We start from the raw sequence: 15644 nt of genomic DNA, 5'->3' as shown, positions 1-15644 counted from the left end.
TTACCAAAGGAGCTGTGCTGAGGTCAGTCTTCTTGGTCACTGATTTGTCAAATGATTGGTCAAAAATCCCTTTACTGATAATACTTTTTTACTGACTCAAGAAACTAACACTGAGAGGGGATCTGTCACTGTCATGTAGCCAAACAGCAAAATAGCTCTTTGATTGCTGTTGTTCCCAATCAATGCACTGATGGCTATCTTGAGGAGTTAGGGGGACTGAATCTAGAGGAGGGAAACCTGTGGATAAAGTGCTGGAAAATTCTCTTCTGAAGGGATCATCGGCTTCAGCAGTAGGATTAAAGAACTGTCTCTAGGTCATTGTAGAAAAATTGTGTATGACAGGTTCCTAAGTACATTGCTAATGTGAGCCCCACAACCTCCCTTGTTTAAGCCTTTTCCAGAATTGCAACTCTGCTTAGAAGTTCCACTCTTCACTTCTGAGAGGTTGTTTGTTTCCTAGTATATCTGTAAATACCCAGATAAATACTAATTGACCCCTTTAAAATGATCTTCTGCATATATGAAGACCCCCCAACAGAGTTTCAGGTAGAAAAGAAAAGTATAAGGTTTATTATTTTCAGAAACACTACTTTGAGCTACTGGTCCTGTCCTTAATACTTTGATTTCCCCTTAGAAGGTTTTTAGGCTACAGGTCATAAGATCTTTATGCTCTTTTTTTTCTTACTTCCTTTTTAATGTTCAGGACTTCTGCATAAAGTTCAGATTATTATGGAAATGCCCTAGAATATGCCAGTTAAAGAAGAGAATCTGATTGCTTCTCTTTTAATAATTGTAAGGTAATTAAATTCATCCATCAAAATCCATTTCTGCAGGCAGTTTCTGCAGAGGGCTTGCATGAGGACTGGACTGTGAAAGAAGCTTCTCAGCCTTGGCCTTCACCAAGAATGGCTCAGGTTTGGAGGCCTTGAAGGCTCCATCCTTTCTGCAGTACAAGCAGGGGACCTGGAGCAGAACTCGCTGTATTTATGGCATTACAGCATGTGCAGATTCCATTTCTTCAAACTGTCCATTGCAATGGGCAGGTGGGCATCTGGCCCTGGAAGGAGTTTCACAAGAGGCATTTATTTCTGATTCTATCATCAGCTCTCATGTGCTTCTGCTTCACATGAGCTGCATTGTTTCTGGCTGCTTTTCTTTCCCCCTTCCTTGAAGAAATTCCCAGTCCCAGGCTGCTGCCTGAGCCCACACAGCCAAGGCAAGGTGGCTGGTGCTGTTCCTAGGGCTTCTGAAGGGCTGGAGAGTCCACATCCTTTTCAGTGAAGGGGAGGGTGTTTCCATTTGTTTCACTTGCCCCCATTTGTGAGTTTATTTGGAATATGATGCAGAGCTATGCATGTCCATCTAGGCTTTCATGTTCACTTGCTGCACAGGGAAACCTGCACTTCTCTGTTTCTTTTTGGGCCTGCAGACACCGTAGCAGGCAAGTTTTTGACCAGGAATGGTGTCAGCCTGGTCATGTTTCCCTCTCTGTAAGTTGAAGATACAGTATCTTTATTAACTCTGACCAGCTCAATATTGCACTGGTTTTGTTTTATACGGCTCTGGAGAGCTGGGGGTGAGAGATTTTTTCCTGAGCTCACAGTTCTGATGGGAAATTTGTTCCTGAGCTTACAGGAAACATCAGTTAAGCCCCAGAACTTGGTGATCTACAGGTCCTGCTAGTCTAGCCTCAGCTCCCAAAACAGTTAAGCTACATACTGGTTTCAGTGTCTTTTGTTCATCTGTTGCTTACTGTGGTTCGATCTGCCCTTCATGGCTCTTTTCTGAAGACTACTGATATGAGCACAGCCATTCTAGAGAGAAGATCAGGAAAAGCTTTTTAAAGTAAGCCCATCTCTGACCCATGTGCTGATAAAAGGCTCCTGCAGTTGCTGTGTAGAGTTGCAATTAAAAATTATTATAAAGTTAGCAGCAGGAGACAACAGGACAAGGACAAAGGCACAGAAGGCAAGAGGGGGACTTCTGTTCCTTCTCACTGCTGTATTCTGCAGCACTGAAAGCCAGCAGCTGCAGTGAGGTCTGCTAATGCTATTTGCTTTTCTGAGATTTGTTTTCTCAAATTGCTGTTATAACAAGCCCACTGGACACTTGTTACTGGATACTTTGAGCCCTAAGCTGGGGCAGGCAGTTGCCAGTCCAGGTCAGTCCTTGAACAAATGTGCACACTTGTGGCGAGCGGTGCTCTGTCAGGGCAGGAGATGCACAGTGATGATGCAGGAGACCAGCTTCAGAGACACCTGAAGAAGCCTCATGCTGGAGGGACCTGCACTTCTACCTAAGGAGGAGGTTCAAGGTGGCCAATGGTGGGCTGAAAGTGCTAATTCCAGGCTTTGTGTGGCTCTGTGCTGCTGAGCAGGTACAGCCCTGCAGGGCAGTGTGGGGTCTGACTCACAGGCTGCTGCAGGGATTGCACACAGTGCTTTGGCTTCTGAGGGCAAGCAGGAGAGTCTGCCACAGCTCAGCCCTCCTCTCCAAGGCACTGAATTTGTCCTGAGCATCCTTTCACAGTCTGTGATCAGGAGCTCAATCTTGTCTTCACCTGAAGGGTTGCCCAGTTACATCTAATGCCTTTTCAGAGGGGTTTGCTCTGGCTTGTCCTTCTGGTGAAAGACAACAACTCCAGTTTCTTTCATTCCTCAGCTTCAGGCCTGAGGATGCTTTGGCACTTAGAGATGTGCACACATACCATATGGACATGCTGCATTCTTGTTCTCCTAATCACATCCTGGACTTCACTGTCTGGAAGGTTTTTCTACCCAGTGGCTTAGTGTCAAGTCAGGTGTTTATGCTTAGGGCAAGGTGTTGCCTGAAGAAATGTAGCTCCTTCCGTCTGGTTAACATGGCTTGCTCAGAATTGTTTCACATGCGGAAATCCAGTTTGCACAGTTCCCACTCAGAAGAGAGATGGTTCATGAAGTGCTGTTTGAAGTCCCAGCCCTTGCATGTGTTTAGCCTGTCCTCAGGAAGGATGAGCCAACAGAAGCAATGACTTAGTTGCATTTGGTAAATCAGAGTTTTACTAATGCTGCTATCCATTCTGGTGCATAAATTCCCCCACAGTCCATACTGAATGCTAAAAAACCTGCTTCCCTTTTGTTTAAAAACACATATTAGTTGCAGTTTGGGCATTTGGACCCTTTTGAATACTTACAGACTGCATCAAACATACAACAAAATGAAGTGTGGAGATCACGGTAGATGCCACTTTCTGGAACTATGGAAAATGGAAGGACTGTTTATATATTCTTCTCAGGCCTTGCTCTGAGAGGAGGCTTGAGGAGGATGACATCCTCAAGAATGACAAAGTAATTTGTCTGAAGATGGAATAAACTTAAATCTGGGAGTTCTGAGGTCAAGTCTCTATGTGTGCCCTTCAGTACAGTTATTGGATTTGTACCTGTGCTCCTGTCTTGTGCCTTTACCCTCCTCTTTCCAAAGAAATATAAAAATTCAGGGGTGCAATCTCTGCTAGCAAGTCTTTAATGTCTGGTCATCAAGCAAAATGGTGGGTACAAGCATACAGCCTGGACTAGGGCCTGGTTATTAATGTACAAATTCATGTCCCACACGCTGCCCCAAGTACCTGTTAGCATATGGACATGTGGCTGCTCACTGATGCATTCAAAGATCAATTTTTCATTTGGTCTACTTCTGCTGAATGTCTGTTTCCTGGCTGATGCCTAACAGCATCCCTCTGGATGGCTTTGTCCAGGTAGCGTAGAGCAGACTTTGCTGTCTTGGGCAGACAGGCTGGCAGTGCCATGAGATGCAGCCTCGGTTGCTTTGCTGATTGTGTCTCTCCCTTTTGATCTCTTTGGCCAAATACCAGCGACAGGAGAACCGCAGTAAAGGTTTAGTCAAGAGAAGGAAAAGAATAGCATTGACTGAGGCTGAGTTTAAAATCTTTTATTATTTAGCTTTGCCAAACAGATAATGGAATCTGAAGTTGATTTGCTAAAATGTTTTGAAGTGGATGCCACCCCTGCCTGAGACAAAGAGGACCTCAGTGGCAGCAGGGACCTTAGGCTATGGCAGCAGTTCAAAAGAACACTTTTAATTTTGTATGCAACAATGTAAACTTCAAAAATAGTAAACTATAACCTTTCCCCCCCTTTTTACATAGCATGTGATCTATCACAGATAGAAATTTAATGGCGAACCAAAATCGCGTAAGTAAACATCCTGGTGCTTACAAGTTTCATAAAAAGTGTTACATTTGATGTAAATATCTTACATTTTTAACTCTTAACACTCACAATTATGGAGTAAAAGCAACTGGCGATTCACCCCCTTAGTCCATGCTCTCAGACTGTACATCAGCAACCACGCTCTTGCCAGCCCCTTGGATCATTTTCCGTCGGTTGTCCCACACGTGACCGAAATTTCCCCTTCCCCACATTGGCATTGATCAAGCGCAGCTCCGCACAGGGGTAACACCTGTGAAGTGAGAAGAGAACCAGGTCTCCTGCGCCCGACCTTGCAGTGCCCTGGGCCCCACGCTCCCACAGGAGCCACGGCGTGCGTGGGAGGCACGTCCCGGTGGCGGTGGGAATTTGGGGTCCTTCGGGGCCACAAACCTGAGCCCTGCCTTTGCAAGTGCCTCGCAGCAGGACCTGGTTCTGCGTGGATAAAGACAAGAGTTCTGTAGAAGGCACTGGATTTCTCTTGCATGATTTTAAACGTGGACTACAGTCATTCGCAGAATAAGGAGATTTGGGCTCTAGACTGCTTTCTCTCTATGCTTTAGTGCAAGCATTTTTTGCGCTTGGATTTTCCCTGTTTGCAGCGCAACATGCGCTCATCTACATAGAGTGATTTCTAAATCTTCCTTCCGCTCTTCCCCCCCCTCTTCCCATCCCCAAAAAAAATCCCTTTTTTTTGCTCCTTGAAAACTTTCAAAGTACAGCTCTGGTCAAAAATAAACATGTGATGTAGCATAGCATTTGTTTCTTTTAAATCACAGTGTGCAATGCATCATTCAGTACCTAATGCTCAAAATGTCTGCCCTGCTTTTCATGAAAGTCATTCTTTAAAATAACCTATGCAAATATATTTTGACTATATATTACATTCATTTAAAAAGAGAAGAGAGGTTCTTGGTTTGCAGTTTTTTTCAGTGTACTACTTAAGTGAAAGGTCAGATGTGAAAAAGTACAAGCAAACTGGACATGCCAAGACTTGATGCTTTAGATGGTGATCATATCAAAACTGTACAGATATGTACACCGTGTTGGACAGGTGTGCTTCTTCCCAAGAAAAGACCTTTGCATCATCATATATAACGTTAACCACAAAGTTTTGGTAAAAAGAGCATTTAATGAGCAAAGGATGACATGGAAGGGCGAGTTCTCCGGCTTTTATTAGGCAGTCCTGAAGCAATGTCTCCATTCCCTTCGGGAATTTCTTCCTTCTTCCGGACTTTAAGACGTGTGAGGAGCTTTATTACCCAGACATCCCATTCCTCTGGCAAGAGCAGCAGGAGGAAGCCCAGGCCAATAATGATGATGGCGATGACTCGGACACTATTGAAGACAATTTCACTGGTGTAGTGATCAACAACTGTGTGGGATATTGAACGGGTGTTATTACATGGGAAAAGGCATTAGGACAGTATCCCCTTCCCTGCCCCTCACCTCCCCAGCTCTGAGGGCTGGCTGTGGCAGGAGAGCATGGCCATGGAGGCAGTGATGGCAAGGGCACTCTTTCCTGCTGGTTGAGCACACAGCAGGGTACGTCCACCGACAGCACATGAACTCCTGCTGAGGTGCAGGGACACAGAGAAAAGGGCATTTCCCTTCCCTGCACAGCAGCTCCTGATTGCAAATTTTTCTTGTTACCCTGAGTGCCCTGTGAAGTAAGAGACCCTGCCCAAGCTGAGCCATCCACACACTCTGGAGGGATCACACCTTTGGTTAGCAAATCTACCGTAGCTGTGCCCAGCTCTGTGTGTACTTAGTCAGTGTGAAGCTGGGAGCTGTCACCTGCACCGTGGCATCAGCTGAGCATGCTGGGTTTTAGGAGCTGCTTTATGTTGGGATTGTGTCTGCCATCCCCTGCTCAGCCCTCTCAGACTCTGCAGTCTCTTGGCTTTCACTAAATTTCAGAAAAACTGTCAGAAAAATGTACCAGGCCATGTCCAAAACTGAACTGTCCAGTGTTCTTGGTAAACACCCACAGTGTTATTTACCAAGGCAAGCAGAGTTACTAATACTTATCTGCTCTAAAATGTAAGAAATTATATTTGTTTGAATTTAGTGTTAAGCCTGTCTTGAAGACATCATTAAGAACTGATTTCTGCTTTATTCAGGGGTTTTTATTCCAGCCCAGAGATGAATGTCTTCAAATCGACTTTGTTTTTCAGTATGCAGTCTTCTTCGGACAGTAATTTAAAAACCAATTTTACGGATTATGAATATTCATATAATATTACACAACACATAATTAACACATAAAGAATAAATTTTTAATCAGTCATCTCTGTAAGTCTTTGAGAGAAGTTGCAAAACATGTTTAATAAATCTATTTTCTTTCATCCCTGCTGTGTATTTGAAAGGCCACAGATTTAATGTATTAATTAAGATGCAGAAGACAGAAAATCTTACCTGCATTCACTGGGACACTCAGTACAATTCCAAGAGAAATCAAGGTGGGGTAGGTAATAGCAATCCCAAAATTTAGTAGAATATTGAATGCTGGTGAAGGAAAGAAAAATGTCTTTTAGTACAGTGAAATTAGGCAGATGGAATGTCACTTGAAACACTTATCCTTTATTATTCTGTTGTTCAAATGAAGGGTACATCAGCTTCTGTTGTTTATCCTGAAGAGGACAAAGCTCAGTCTGCTGCATGGCCACCTGCCTGAGACATTGCTGTTTCTGGGGAGCTCTGTATCCCTCTGGAGTCCAGTGGCAGGATCAGGCTGGATTTTGGGTACAGCCTGTCTCTCAGCATCATGTGCAATAATTCTCACTCTTCATACTGATCCAGTGATCCCCTTGGCCCTGCTGAAAGACTTAACACTCTTCATCTGGGAGATTTCAGCTGAACAGGAGCTTCTGTCTGGGTGCTTTTCTGTAGAAAAGCAGTTGGAAGATGCAGGTGGAAGATGCTGTAAATCTAACCCTCTTCCAGGCAGGAACTTGCTAAATATAATTTCATACAATGAAATTATACTATCATTACTACGGAATGATTATAATATCAGTCCATTGTAATACCATACACAGTTTGTGGGGTGTTTCATGACAAATTAATAATTGCTTTGGATCAAATTCACCCTTGTTTTAAGGTGATCAGCTTTAGCAGAGTCAGGAGAGCCTTGCCAATACTGAGCTTGTTGGGAGCTGGAGCTTTGACTGTCTTCCAGTAGTACCCAAGTATTGCACACACCAGGGATTGCTTGCCAAGTTCTGCACCACTTTCTTACAACTTCCTCTGAGTCCACTGATAAGTAACCTGGAGGTATTTCTGGAGTTGTGATTGTTCAGGGTAAAAGGAGCTGGGACTCAAGACAGGGGTAGAGAAGCGCTATTTCCAGTGGAAAATAATGTTTTAGGAGAGGGGATTCCATCATCCAGTGTAGGGACCAACTGTGGCAGCAAGTCAACACATCAATTTAACAATGGACAACATCATGTTTCTGGTAACCTTTAAAACTTAGATTGGCATCCCTCCCCTCTGGGCTCCTTTGGTGACACAGCAGTGGCAGCAGAAGAAAGGATTGCCACCTATCAAAATTTCCACCTCTGTGCAACACTACATTTTCAAAAGTTTCCTCCTCTTTAGGAGTAGCAATTAGTCCAGGCAGCAGAGGCATTGGAGTCTGGCCTTGTCAGGCCTGGCCTAAGCTCCTTGCTGTGGGGATGCTGATGAGCCCCAGATAATGCCCTCCCAGCAGGGCTGCTTCCATCACAGCCCAGGCAAGTGTTACCTGTCTCTGTCACACAGAGTTCATGAGTAGCAGTTAGGACAAGCTTTACAGTTTAGTTCCACAGTCCCTTCTAAAGAGATCCACTGTGTTTTGGTGTGGTAATAGTAGCAGCAGCAAGGTCTACCTTGGCCCTAGGAATGGGCCTTCTCAAGTTAATAATTAAGTTGAGAAGGGAAAACAGCTCCAATACAGGAGAGGCTTGCAGTTTCCACCAATGGCCAGTTTCTGGCACCCTCCTCCACCCCCAGCAGTGTGAGACCTCCCCCATCTACTCACTCAATAAGAGAATTGAAAATCCGCAGAGGTTCCCCCAAGGAATGATGTCAAAAGAGCTCCAGTACTCCACTTTGGTAAAATAAAGGATGACAGGAATACAGGTAACGAAGAGGACATTGAAGACAGCTAACACAGACAGGAATAAGGCAGCTTCTCCAAATTTAGCACTGCCCAAAAGAAGTTTGAATAAAACCTAAAAGAGGAAAAGACATGGGTTTAACTTTCTTGCACCAGCATCCCTGGAGGGCTGGTGTTCTGTTCTGGCATCTATGCAGTGATGCTTTCCAGACACTTGGGATGGCAGCTCGTGGAACTGTGGTGAGCAGCTTGTGTGGCCCAGCCTTCATGCTCCTGGCACCCCTGGAACACAGGCAGGAGCAGCTGCCAACTGAGCCCATGCAGAAAGGGCATTCAGCACCTTTGTCTGTGCCTGTCCTGAAAGGAAAGGTCACTAACCCTAACTTAGACCCTTCAGCCCTAGCTTAGACCCTTCAGTCTTTCACCTCCAGAAAACTTGACATTAAGAAGACTGTGGAGCAGGGCACAGGGAGGAGATGAAGAAGTCCAGATGAAGAATCTCCCTGCATGAGACATCACTGGTCCAGGCCTTTGGACAAGCACAGTCCATGCTGACTGGCTGTCCTTCCACCTTCTCCTGGGAACTCATCTCCAGGAGGCAGATAGCAGAGCAGCAGCCCCACAGCCCAGACTGCAGATGCAACCTGGGCAATGAGACTGCAGGGAGGGATTTAAAAGCTTTGGTTTGTTAGTGGGAAAAGGAAAAAAAAAAAACACCCAGTAGAAATGAAGGCTGTGAGCAGCCCATCTGTGGCTGGGGACTGCCTGTGGACAGGTCCTGTCTGGAGTCTGCACTGGTTTTCACCACAGAGCTGCAGAGATTCTCTTGGATACCATGGTTTGGGAACAGTTTTCCTCTGCTGCTGGCTGCAGCCCAGGACAGCCAATGGACTGTGACTGAGTGGTTTGTGCAGCACAGGCAGTCCCCCTCACCAGTGTCAGTTCTCTCCTTTGCCTACACAGAGCAGGCAGGGCTGCAGGGCTGCCGTGCTAGCAGGGCTCTGCCACTCCCCCCATCCCATCACTGGCTAGTGCAGCTGGGTTGCTGCTCTGCATTATGGAGCAAAATGTCCCAAAAGCCACTTACTCCTCATGTGCCACCTGAGGACAGGTGTTGTGCTGCATCCAGCAGGGCCACCTCGACCTATCCTCCTACCCCAGATGGGCTCTGCTGCACGTGGTGAGATCTGTCTGCCTGCAGATCTGCCTGCCCCTTTGGCACACACAGCTCATGGGAACCCAGCCGGACTCTGGAAAGCAAGAGCAGGGTGGCAGCAGCAGCAGCAGCAGTGGCAGCAGCATGTGCTGCACAACAAGCTGCAGAGCTTCACCTGTCCTGGCATGCAGAGCACACTGCAGAGTAACACCCTGCTGGCACTGCCACCACCACCCTCTGTGCACGGGCTCTGGTGGAGCAGCCCTGAGACTCCCATTCCCAAAAAGAGTGGCAGTGTCATGGGAAAGGGAACACACCTAGGCTCTAGCCTTTATTTTCTCCAGTCTGGTGGGCCATGTCTCTGGTCCTGCAAGGAAAGGGTCTATTAGAGTAATGAGCTGTATGAAACTTCCTGACTTTCCTAATGTAAGAGATGGTCTGATCTTAAAAATGTGAGCAAAAAGCATTGCAGCACTGTGCTGAGGGGCACAGACAGATGCTTCTCAGTTTGGCAAGTTTCCCTGGACTGCTGGTGTTAGGGCTGCAGGGCTCTCCTGGCCAATTCCTGTTGGATGACTGGTACAGTGCAATTCATTAGACCAAATGAAGCTGTCTACACGTCCTCCTGATCTACACATCCGAGCCAGGGTGGGCAAACCACACTTACAAATGCTTATTCCTCACTGTGGACTGTGACTCTGAGCACTATGAACAGCACACAGGCAAGTGCCCAGAAGTGTCCCAGGCTGAGTGAAATGGCTCTGCTCAGCAGAGAAGGCTGCATCTTACACATAGTGCAGCTGATCCAGCTGCTCAGGATGAGGTCTTGATTCATAGGCACGTGTTCTGCATGTTAAGGATGCAATTGCTTCCATGATAAGCAGTGCTTTAAGCCCAACACAGGCTACATATGTTACTGAAGAAGGACTGGCAAGGGGAACTAACCAAGTGACTCAAAGAAGCTAAATCTCTGCAGGGTGCTTCCAGAATGAGTGCTTGAATCCAGAATCTGTGGAAAAGCGCCTTCATTTTTTATGAAGGTGGGACGTCTGTAAATCCTCCCCCTGCTGGAGGAGCACTGGAGAAGACTATTCCAAGGAAATAGGAGTTTTTATCCTAAGAGAGAGCAGACATCAAACCAAGGGAACACCTGAATGCAGTGCTGCAGAGCAGTGTGTTTATGGCAGAGCTCTCAAAGAAGGGCACATGGCACTGAACTGCACAGAGGTTTGCAAATATGACAGGAACAGCCAAAGTGAGTGATGAGGGTGACAGGCATATCTCTGAGGGGAAAGAGCCAGGTGTGCTTACCTTGTAGAGAGCAGACATTGAGGCAGAGCCCACCACCAGGGCTATCCCAATGACGGAGTGGCTGTGAAACCCATCGGCATACGTCATCATAACTATCCCTGCAATAGCAAATATAGCAGCCACAATCTGGTTGGAGACAAAGAAAGAAAGCAAGAAAGTGTTACTAGACAACCCCCACGGTGGAGAAACAGGCAATGCAGACTTACATGTGAGCACAGTACTTCTGCATCATCTGCTTATGTAGAAAATAGTAGCAAGCCTGGGCCAATACCCAGGGAGAAGATGCTGCCTGGCCTCGTGGTTTCCCTGGCTGCAGGGAAGCTGCAGGCAGAGCTGCAAAGGAGAGGCTGCTCTGGGCATGTGTGACAGGCCAGACTGCAGGGCTCAGTGCCTCCAAGTGGGGATTTAATCTCTGTCACTGAGCTTCCCCATCAGTGGGTCCCTGTGCATGACAATAATACACAAGTAATAATTCCCTGCAGCTTGCAGAAAAGGCTTTGAGTCCTGTTGAAGTTTTGGAGCAAAAAGGTTATAGAAATAAACAGGGGAATAAAATTCATACAACTGCTTTCCAGTCTAGACGAGTAATTTGAGGAGTAGAAGGAGTTTTTTTTCCAGCAGCTATGCACACTGCAATGCCTGAGGGGTGTCTCCCAAATAGAAGGAACATTCACAAAGGCAGGGGAGGCGCTGCCCCGATTTACCAGGGTGTGCCAGAAAGCCATAAGAAAGCCCTGGCTTCTCTGGAATTGTCCTTCAGCCTCTCAGGGTGTTAATTCTGGGGTGAATAGAGCTTTCTGTATGCTCATGCTTCCTAGCTCTGCAGGGCTGTGGGGGATGCCCTGCTTACAGCACATGCCTTTTGGCTGCACACTCAAGGTGATGCCTCCAAGATGACTGAGACAGTAGTTTATTTTGATCCCCAGATGGGTAAGTGCAGGTCAGCTGTCCCCTCTGGCAGTTCCAGACTGGGGTTTTAAGCCCCATCCACAGGCTGCAGCTGCCTACACATCCATGAGCCTCCTCTCATCTTTCCTGCTTCCCACCAGAGATACCAGGGCTGCTGTGGAGATGCAGGGGGAATGTCTGTGTGCCAAGCTCTGCTGCTGCCTGAGCAGCAAGGTGTGGTGAGGTACCTCTTTGCCAGCTGCACGTCCCAACCCCTGCAGCACCAGCAGCCTCTTCCCTGGGCTGAGTTGGGGCTGGTGCCAGGGGACACCCATACACCAGACAATCACCCAGCAGATCCTTCCCTCACACTGACATCAACACCTTCAATTTCCCCTAACAAAAATGGCCCATTTTTGCAAACAAAACCGTATCAATTTCTTCACAGGGGTTGCTGTATAATGGCAGGATGGCATAAGACAGAATACTGATTTATGGCTTGACCAGGGTGGAGCCCAGCACCAACTGCAAAAGCTGGGTATCTACACTGCAGGTTTGGAGAGGTTTAGATACAGCATCTTGGCTTGCTGCCCTGTTGGCATCTGGTCTCTCCATGCACAGCTGTGGGACATCATTTCTAAAGTGAAGTTTTGTGGTGGTGTAACTGAGCCCTATGGTCCTGGACAGGCTTCTTTGTAAGGCAAAGAGAGAACCCCCCTGCATGGCTCTTCAGCAGTGTGCTGTAGTTCTCTCACCACTGTGCTGGTGCTTGTCAAATAAAATTTCAGAAGCACAAGAAAAAAGGTCATTGCATGAGACTAGCATGAGGTAGGTGGAGAACAAGGAAAAAGAGATTTGCCTTCACCCAACACATAATTAGGTGAAGGAAAGCTTTGCCGTTGCACCCTGTGGATGTGAAAAGTTTACAAGGGTAAAAGTTTACAAGGATAAATGGAAGAAAAAAAAATCCATCAAAGACTATTAGCTATAGAAACACTGCTTCCATCTCAGGAAGTCCTTGAGCCTCAAATTGTTGGAGGCTGGAAAGTCTCATGAGGAAATATCATGACAGGCTTTTCCTATTTAGACAGATTTTTCTACTACAGGTAGCTGGTGCAGGCAGGCTTCTGGGGCAGAGGCACCTTTGCTCTGACTCACTGTGGCTCTTGGGAGAGCTGCAAGGTACATGGCTCAGGCTTAGCTGAAAGATGGCAACTCTGTGCCTTCCTTCAACATCACCTGTGTTACAGATGAGTTGACAAAGAGTGGAAGATGCAGCATTTCCTGTACCATCTGCTGCAGGTGTGGCTGTTCTCCTGTGAACTGTGTGGGGCTTGTCCACCCTTCACCGGAGGGCTGAAGAGAACCACAACCACATTCCAGGCTGTGGCACCCAGCTGGCAGCTCCAGGTGTGTGGGTGGAGGAAGCCTGCCTCATCCCCCTAAGGCAGCTGTGAAACCTGGGGGGTGCATGCATGAACTGCAGAATGAAAAGTCTCCAGCTTTGCTTTTGACATCAGGAGCTGATCAGCTTCAGAGCACCTTCCAAGAGGCTGTGTTTGAGATTTGCTAGGAGATGCATTTCCAAGTCCCACAGGCAGATGTGCTTGTCTGTGTGTTAAGTACACAGGAGGCACTTGCAGGTGATGGCTCGCTTGGATCCTGAGCTGTTTTATTCACCGTAGCATGGAGGGAAACACCAAAGTCAAAATCAAAGCAAATAAATGCAGTCTGCAAACAGTTCTGCTGGGGCAGAGGTCCTTGCCTCTTCCATCAAGTGTGTCACAAGTGTCAGATGGGTCTTGGCCTCCCTTTGCAGTGTCCTGTTGACCTGCCAGCGGTGCCACAGACACCTTCTCTGAAAGCCTTTCAGCCTTTCTATCCAGCACATTGTTAGTGGTGGTGACAGGCTGCTCACACCACAGTGCCACAGATGTCTCAGCACTGCAGGGTTTGCAGAGGCAGTGCTGCAGGCACTCACAGCTTCATTATCTCTGTGTCTTTGACAGCACCCAGCCCAGCCAGTCATTCTCTGGGAACAGTGAAGGGCAAGGGGGAAAAGCTCAACTTCATTAGGGGAGATGAAGGCACTTAAAAGTACCTGAATGGCAAGGATGGGAACTTGTAATTGTTCTTACTTTAAATTCCATTTAAATTGTGATGTATATGCTTAGAGAGCTAGTAGCAGCCCTTCTGAAGGCCAAGTAGGATAATTGTACTTGCTTTAACCCCACTGAGTAGCTGCCTCTCTCACCTTGCCTCTGTCAGTGGGCATGAACAGGGACACCCAAATGTGCAGTCAGAGCTTTGCTGTGGCATGTCCATCCTGCTGCACTGGTGTGGGGATGGAGCAGGAGTGTGGGAAGGCACTCTCCCCCTTGCAGCCTTGTCTGCCAAATACCCTCTCAAAGGGTTCTTCTGAGAGGGTCAGCAGCTCTGACCCTGACACAGTGTGGCCCCGAGGCAGCATGTGCTTTGGGGCTGGGCTGTGTGGTGGCTGCAGCCCTAGGTCACCCCCAGAGAAGCCCTAGCAGCTGTCTTTCCTGCTGGTTGCTAGTCCAGGAAGAAGGCAGTGTATTGGGGTCATCCTGAAGCTGTCCCCCAGCAGTGACACTCTTTCTGCCTGTTGCTTTTCACATGGGCTGGACAGAAAAGAGAGGAAAGAGGGAAGAAAATGATTCTCTCCAAAGACTCCATGCTATGTCCTCTGCAGACAGGAGTGCCCTGGCACTCCCACTGTGCCACACGAAGCTGGGTGGTAGAACTGCTGTGCTGCCATGGGCCCTTCCAATCTCCAAGGACAAGTGCCTCCTCACTCTCATATTGCCACAGGTCAGGATGCCACAAGTGCTTAAGAGCAAATAGCCCAGTCTGTCTGCAAACCCCTTCTCCCTGCACCCAGGTCCTTCTTGGATTCAGGAGACAGCTGGGTTCCTTCTCAGGAAGTCCCCCTGCCACAATCTCACCAATGCCAGGTTCCACAGGGGGAGGCAGTGATATCACACAGCCACCACTGCTCTGGCCCCTGTTCTGCTTCTCTGCTTCACTGTTGCTTCCCCAAAGTAGTGCAGATAGGAAACAAAAGACAGCTGGACATGGCCTGGACCAGCACTTGGGTCTGCTTCTCTGCTCCTTCCCCTCCTTCTGCCCCTTTGAGAAGGGAGGCACACAAACAGGATTCATCCCCCAGTGCCTGTCCCCTGCCATGGCACAAGACAACCTTCCCAAGAAGCTGCTGCAAAGTCCCTGACCATCCTGGCTTTTCCATCATGGCCATAAACTCAGGAGAGCCCAAGAAGCACCTGTACTCCAGCATGTATGTGCCCATGTAGGTATCCCTGCACACACAGGTTGGCTTCTTTCCCTCCACACCACAGCCATATCCCATGGTGGGAGGTGGCACATTCAGACTGAGGAGCAAGCTGCAGGTGCAGACTGCAGTGGTCACCCCTCCACATCTCTCCTGGTGTCCCACCAGTGCTACAGCTGAGAGTGCCACAAGAGAGATGAAGACACAAAAATACCTTTTTTTTATTTTCATTTATCAATATGATCAGCACATCCAGCTTTGATAACAATGAGACTTCCCTAGCTCCAGGATCATTTCAGGATAGCCTTGCTTCTGCACTCAAAAATCACAGTTAATTTGTTTTTAGGGTAGGGCTCCTTGGGCAGAGGGGTGGGCAGACACCAGCTGGCCACGCTGAGCTTTTGGCAGGTACATTTTGCAACCATCCCCTGAGCAGCCTCTTGGCTGCCACCACTGAAAGGCTGGCCAAGGTCTCCTGCCAAATTCTCCTGCCAGAGAGGAATACTTCTTGAAAAGTTAACTCTCAGCTATTCCATGCAACAACCTCTTCTTAGTACCACCAGCCTAGGTGAGTGAGCAGGGAGCTCCTCACGCAGTGGGCAGGAGACAGGAATAATTACAGTTATTGCTGTTGATCTTGATTATTAATTAAGATTAATTGGTGAAGCAAGGAAA

At 47.5% G+C, this 15644-nt stretch overlaps 1 protein-coding gene across 2 annotated transcripts in view; it reads right to left on the bottom strand.

Moving 5' to 3' along the window:
• Positions 1 to 3912: 3912 nt before the first annotated feature.
• The window catches only part of SLC35F3 (solute carrier family 35 member F3), a 163773-nt gene continuing 152041 nt past the window's right edge, over positions 3913 to 15644 (bottom strand). For both annotated transcript variants that reach the window (XM_071431992.1, XM_071432002.1), the window contains 4 exons: positions 10772 to 10897; positions 8227 to 8419; positions 6624 to 6713; positions 3913 to 5580 (listed from right to left, as the gene is read on the bottom strand). In XM_071431992.1, the coding sequence (XP_071288093.1) occupies positions 5336 to 5580; positions 6624 to 6713; positions 8227 to 8419; positions 10772 to 10897 (654 nt within the window). In that variant the 3' untranslated portion in view covers positions 3913 to 5335. The remainder of the gene's footprint in view (positions 5581 to 6623; positions 6714 to 8226; positions 8420 to 10771; positions 10898 to 15644) is intronic.

This window comes from Agelaius tricolor, unplaced genomic scaffold (genome assembly GCF_023055355.1).
Source record: "Agelaius tricolor isolate 1412-34295 unplaced genomic scaffold, bAgeTri1.0.p SCAF_1, whole genome shotgun sequence".
Taxonomy (NCBI): Eukaryota; Metazoa; Chordata; class Aves; order Passeriformes; family Icteridae; genus Agelaius; species Agelaius tricolor.
Note: the sequence above shows the minus strand (reverse complement) of the source record. Positions and strands in the feature narration are given on the sequence as shown.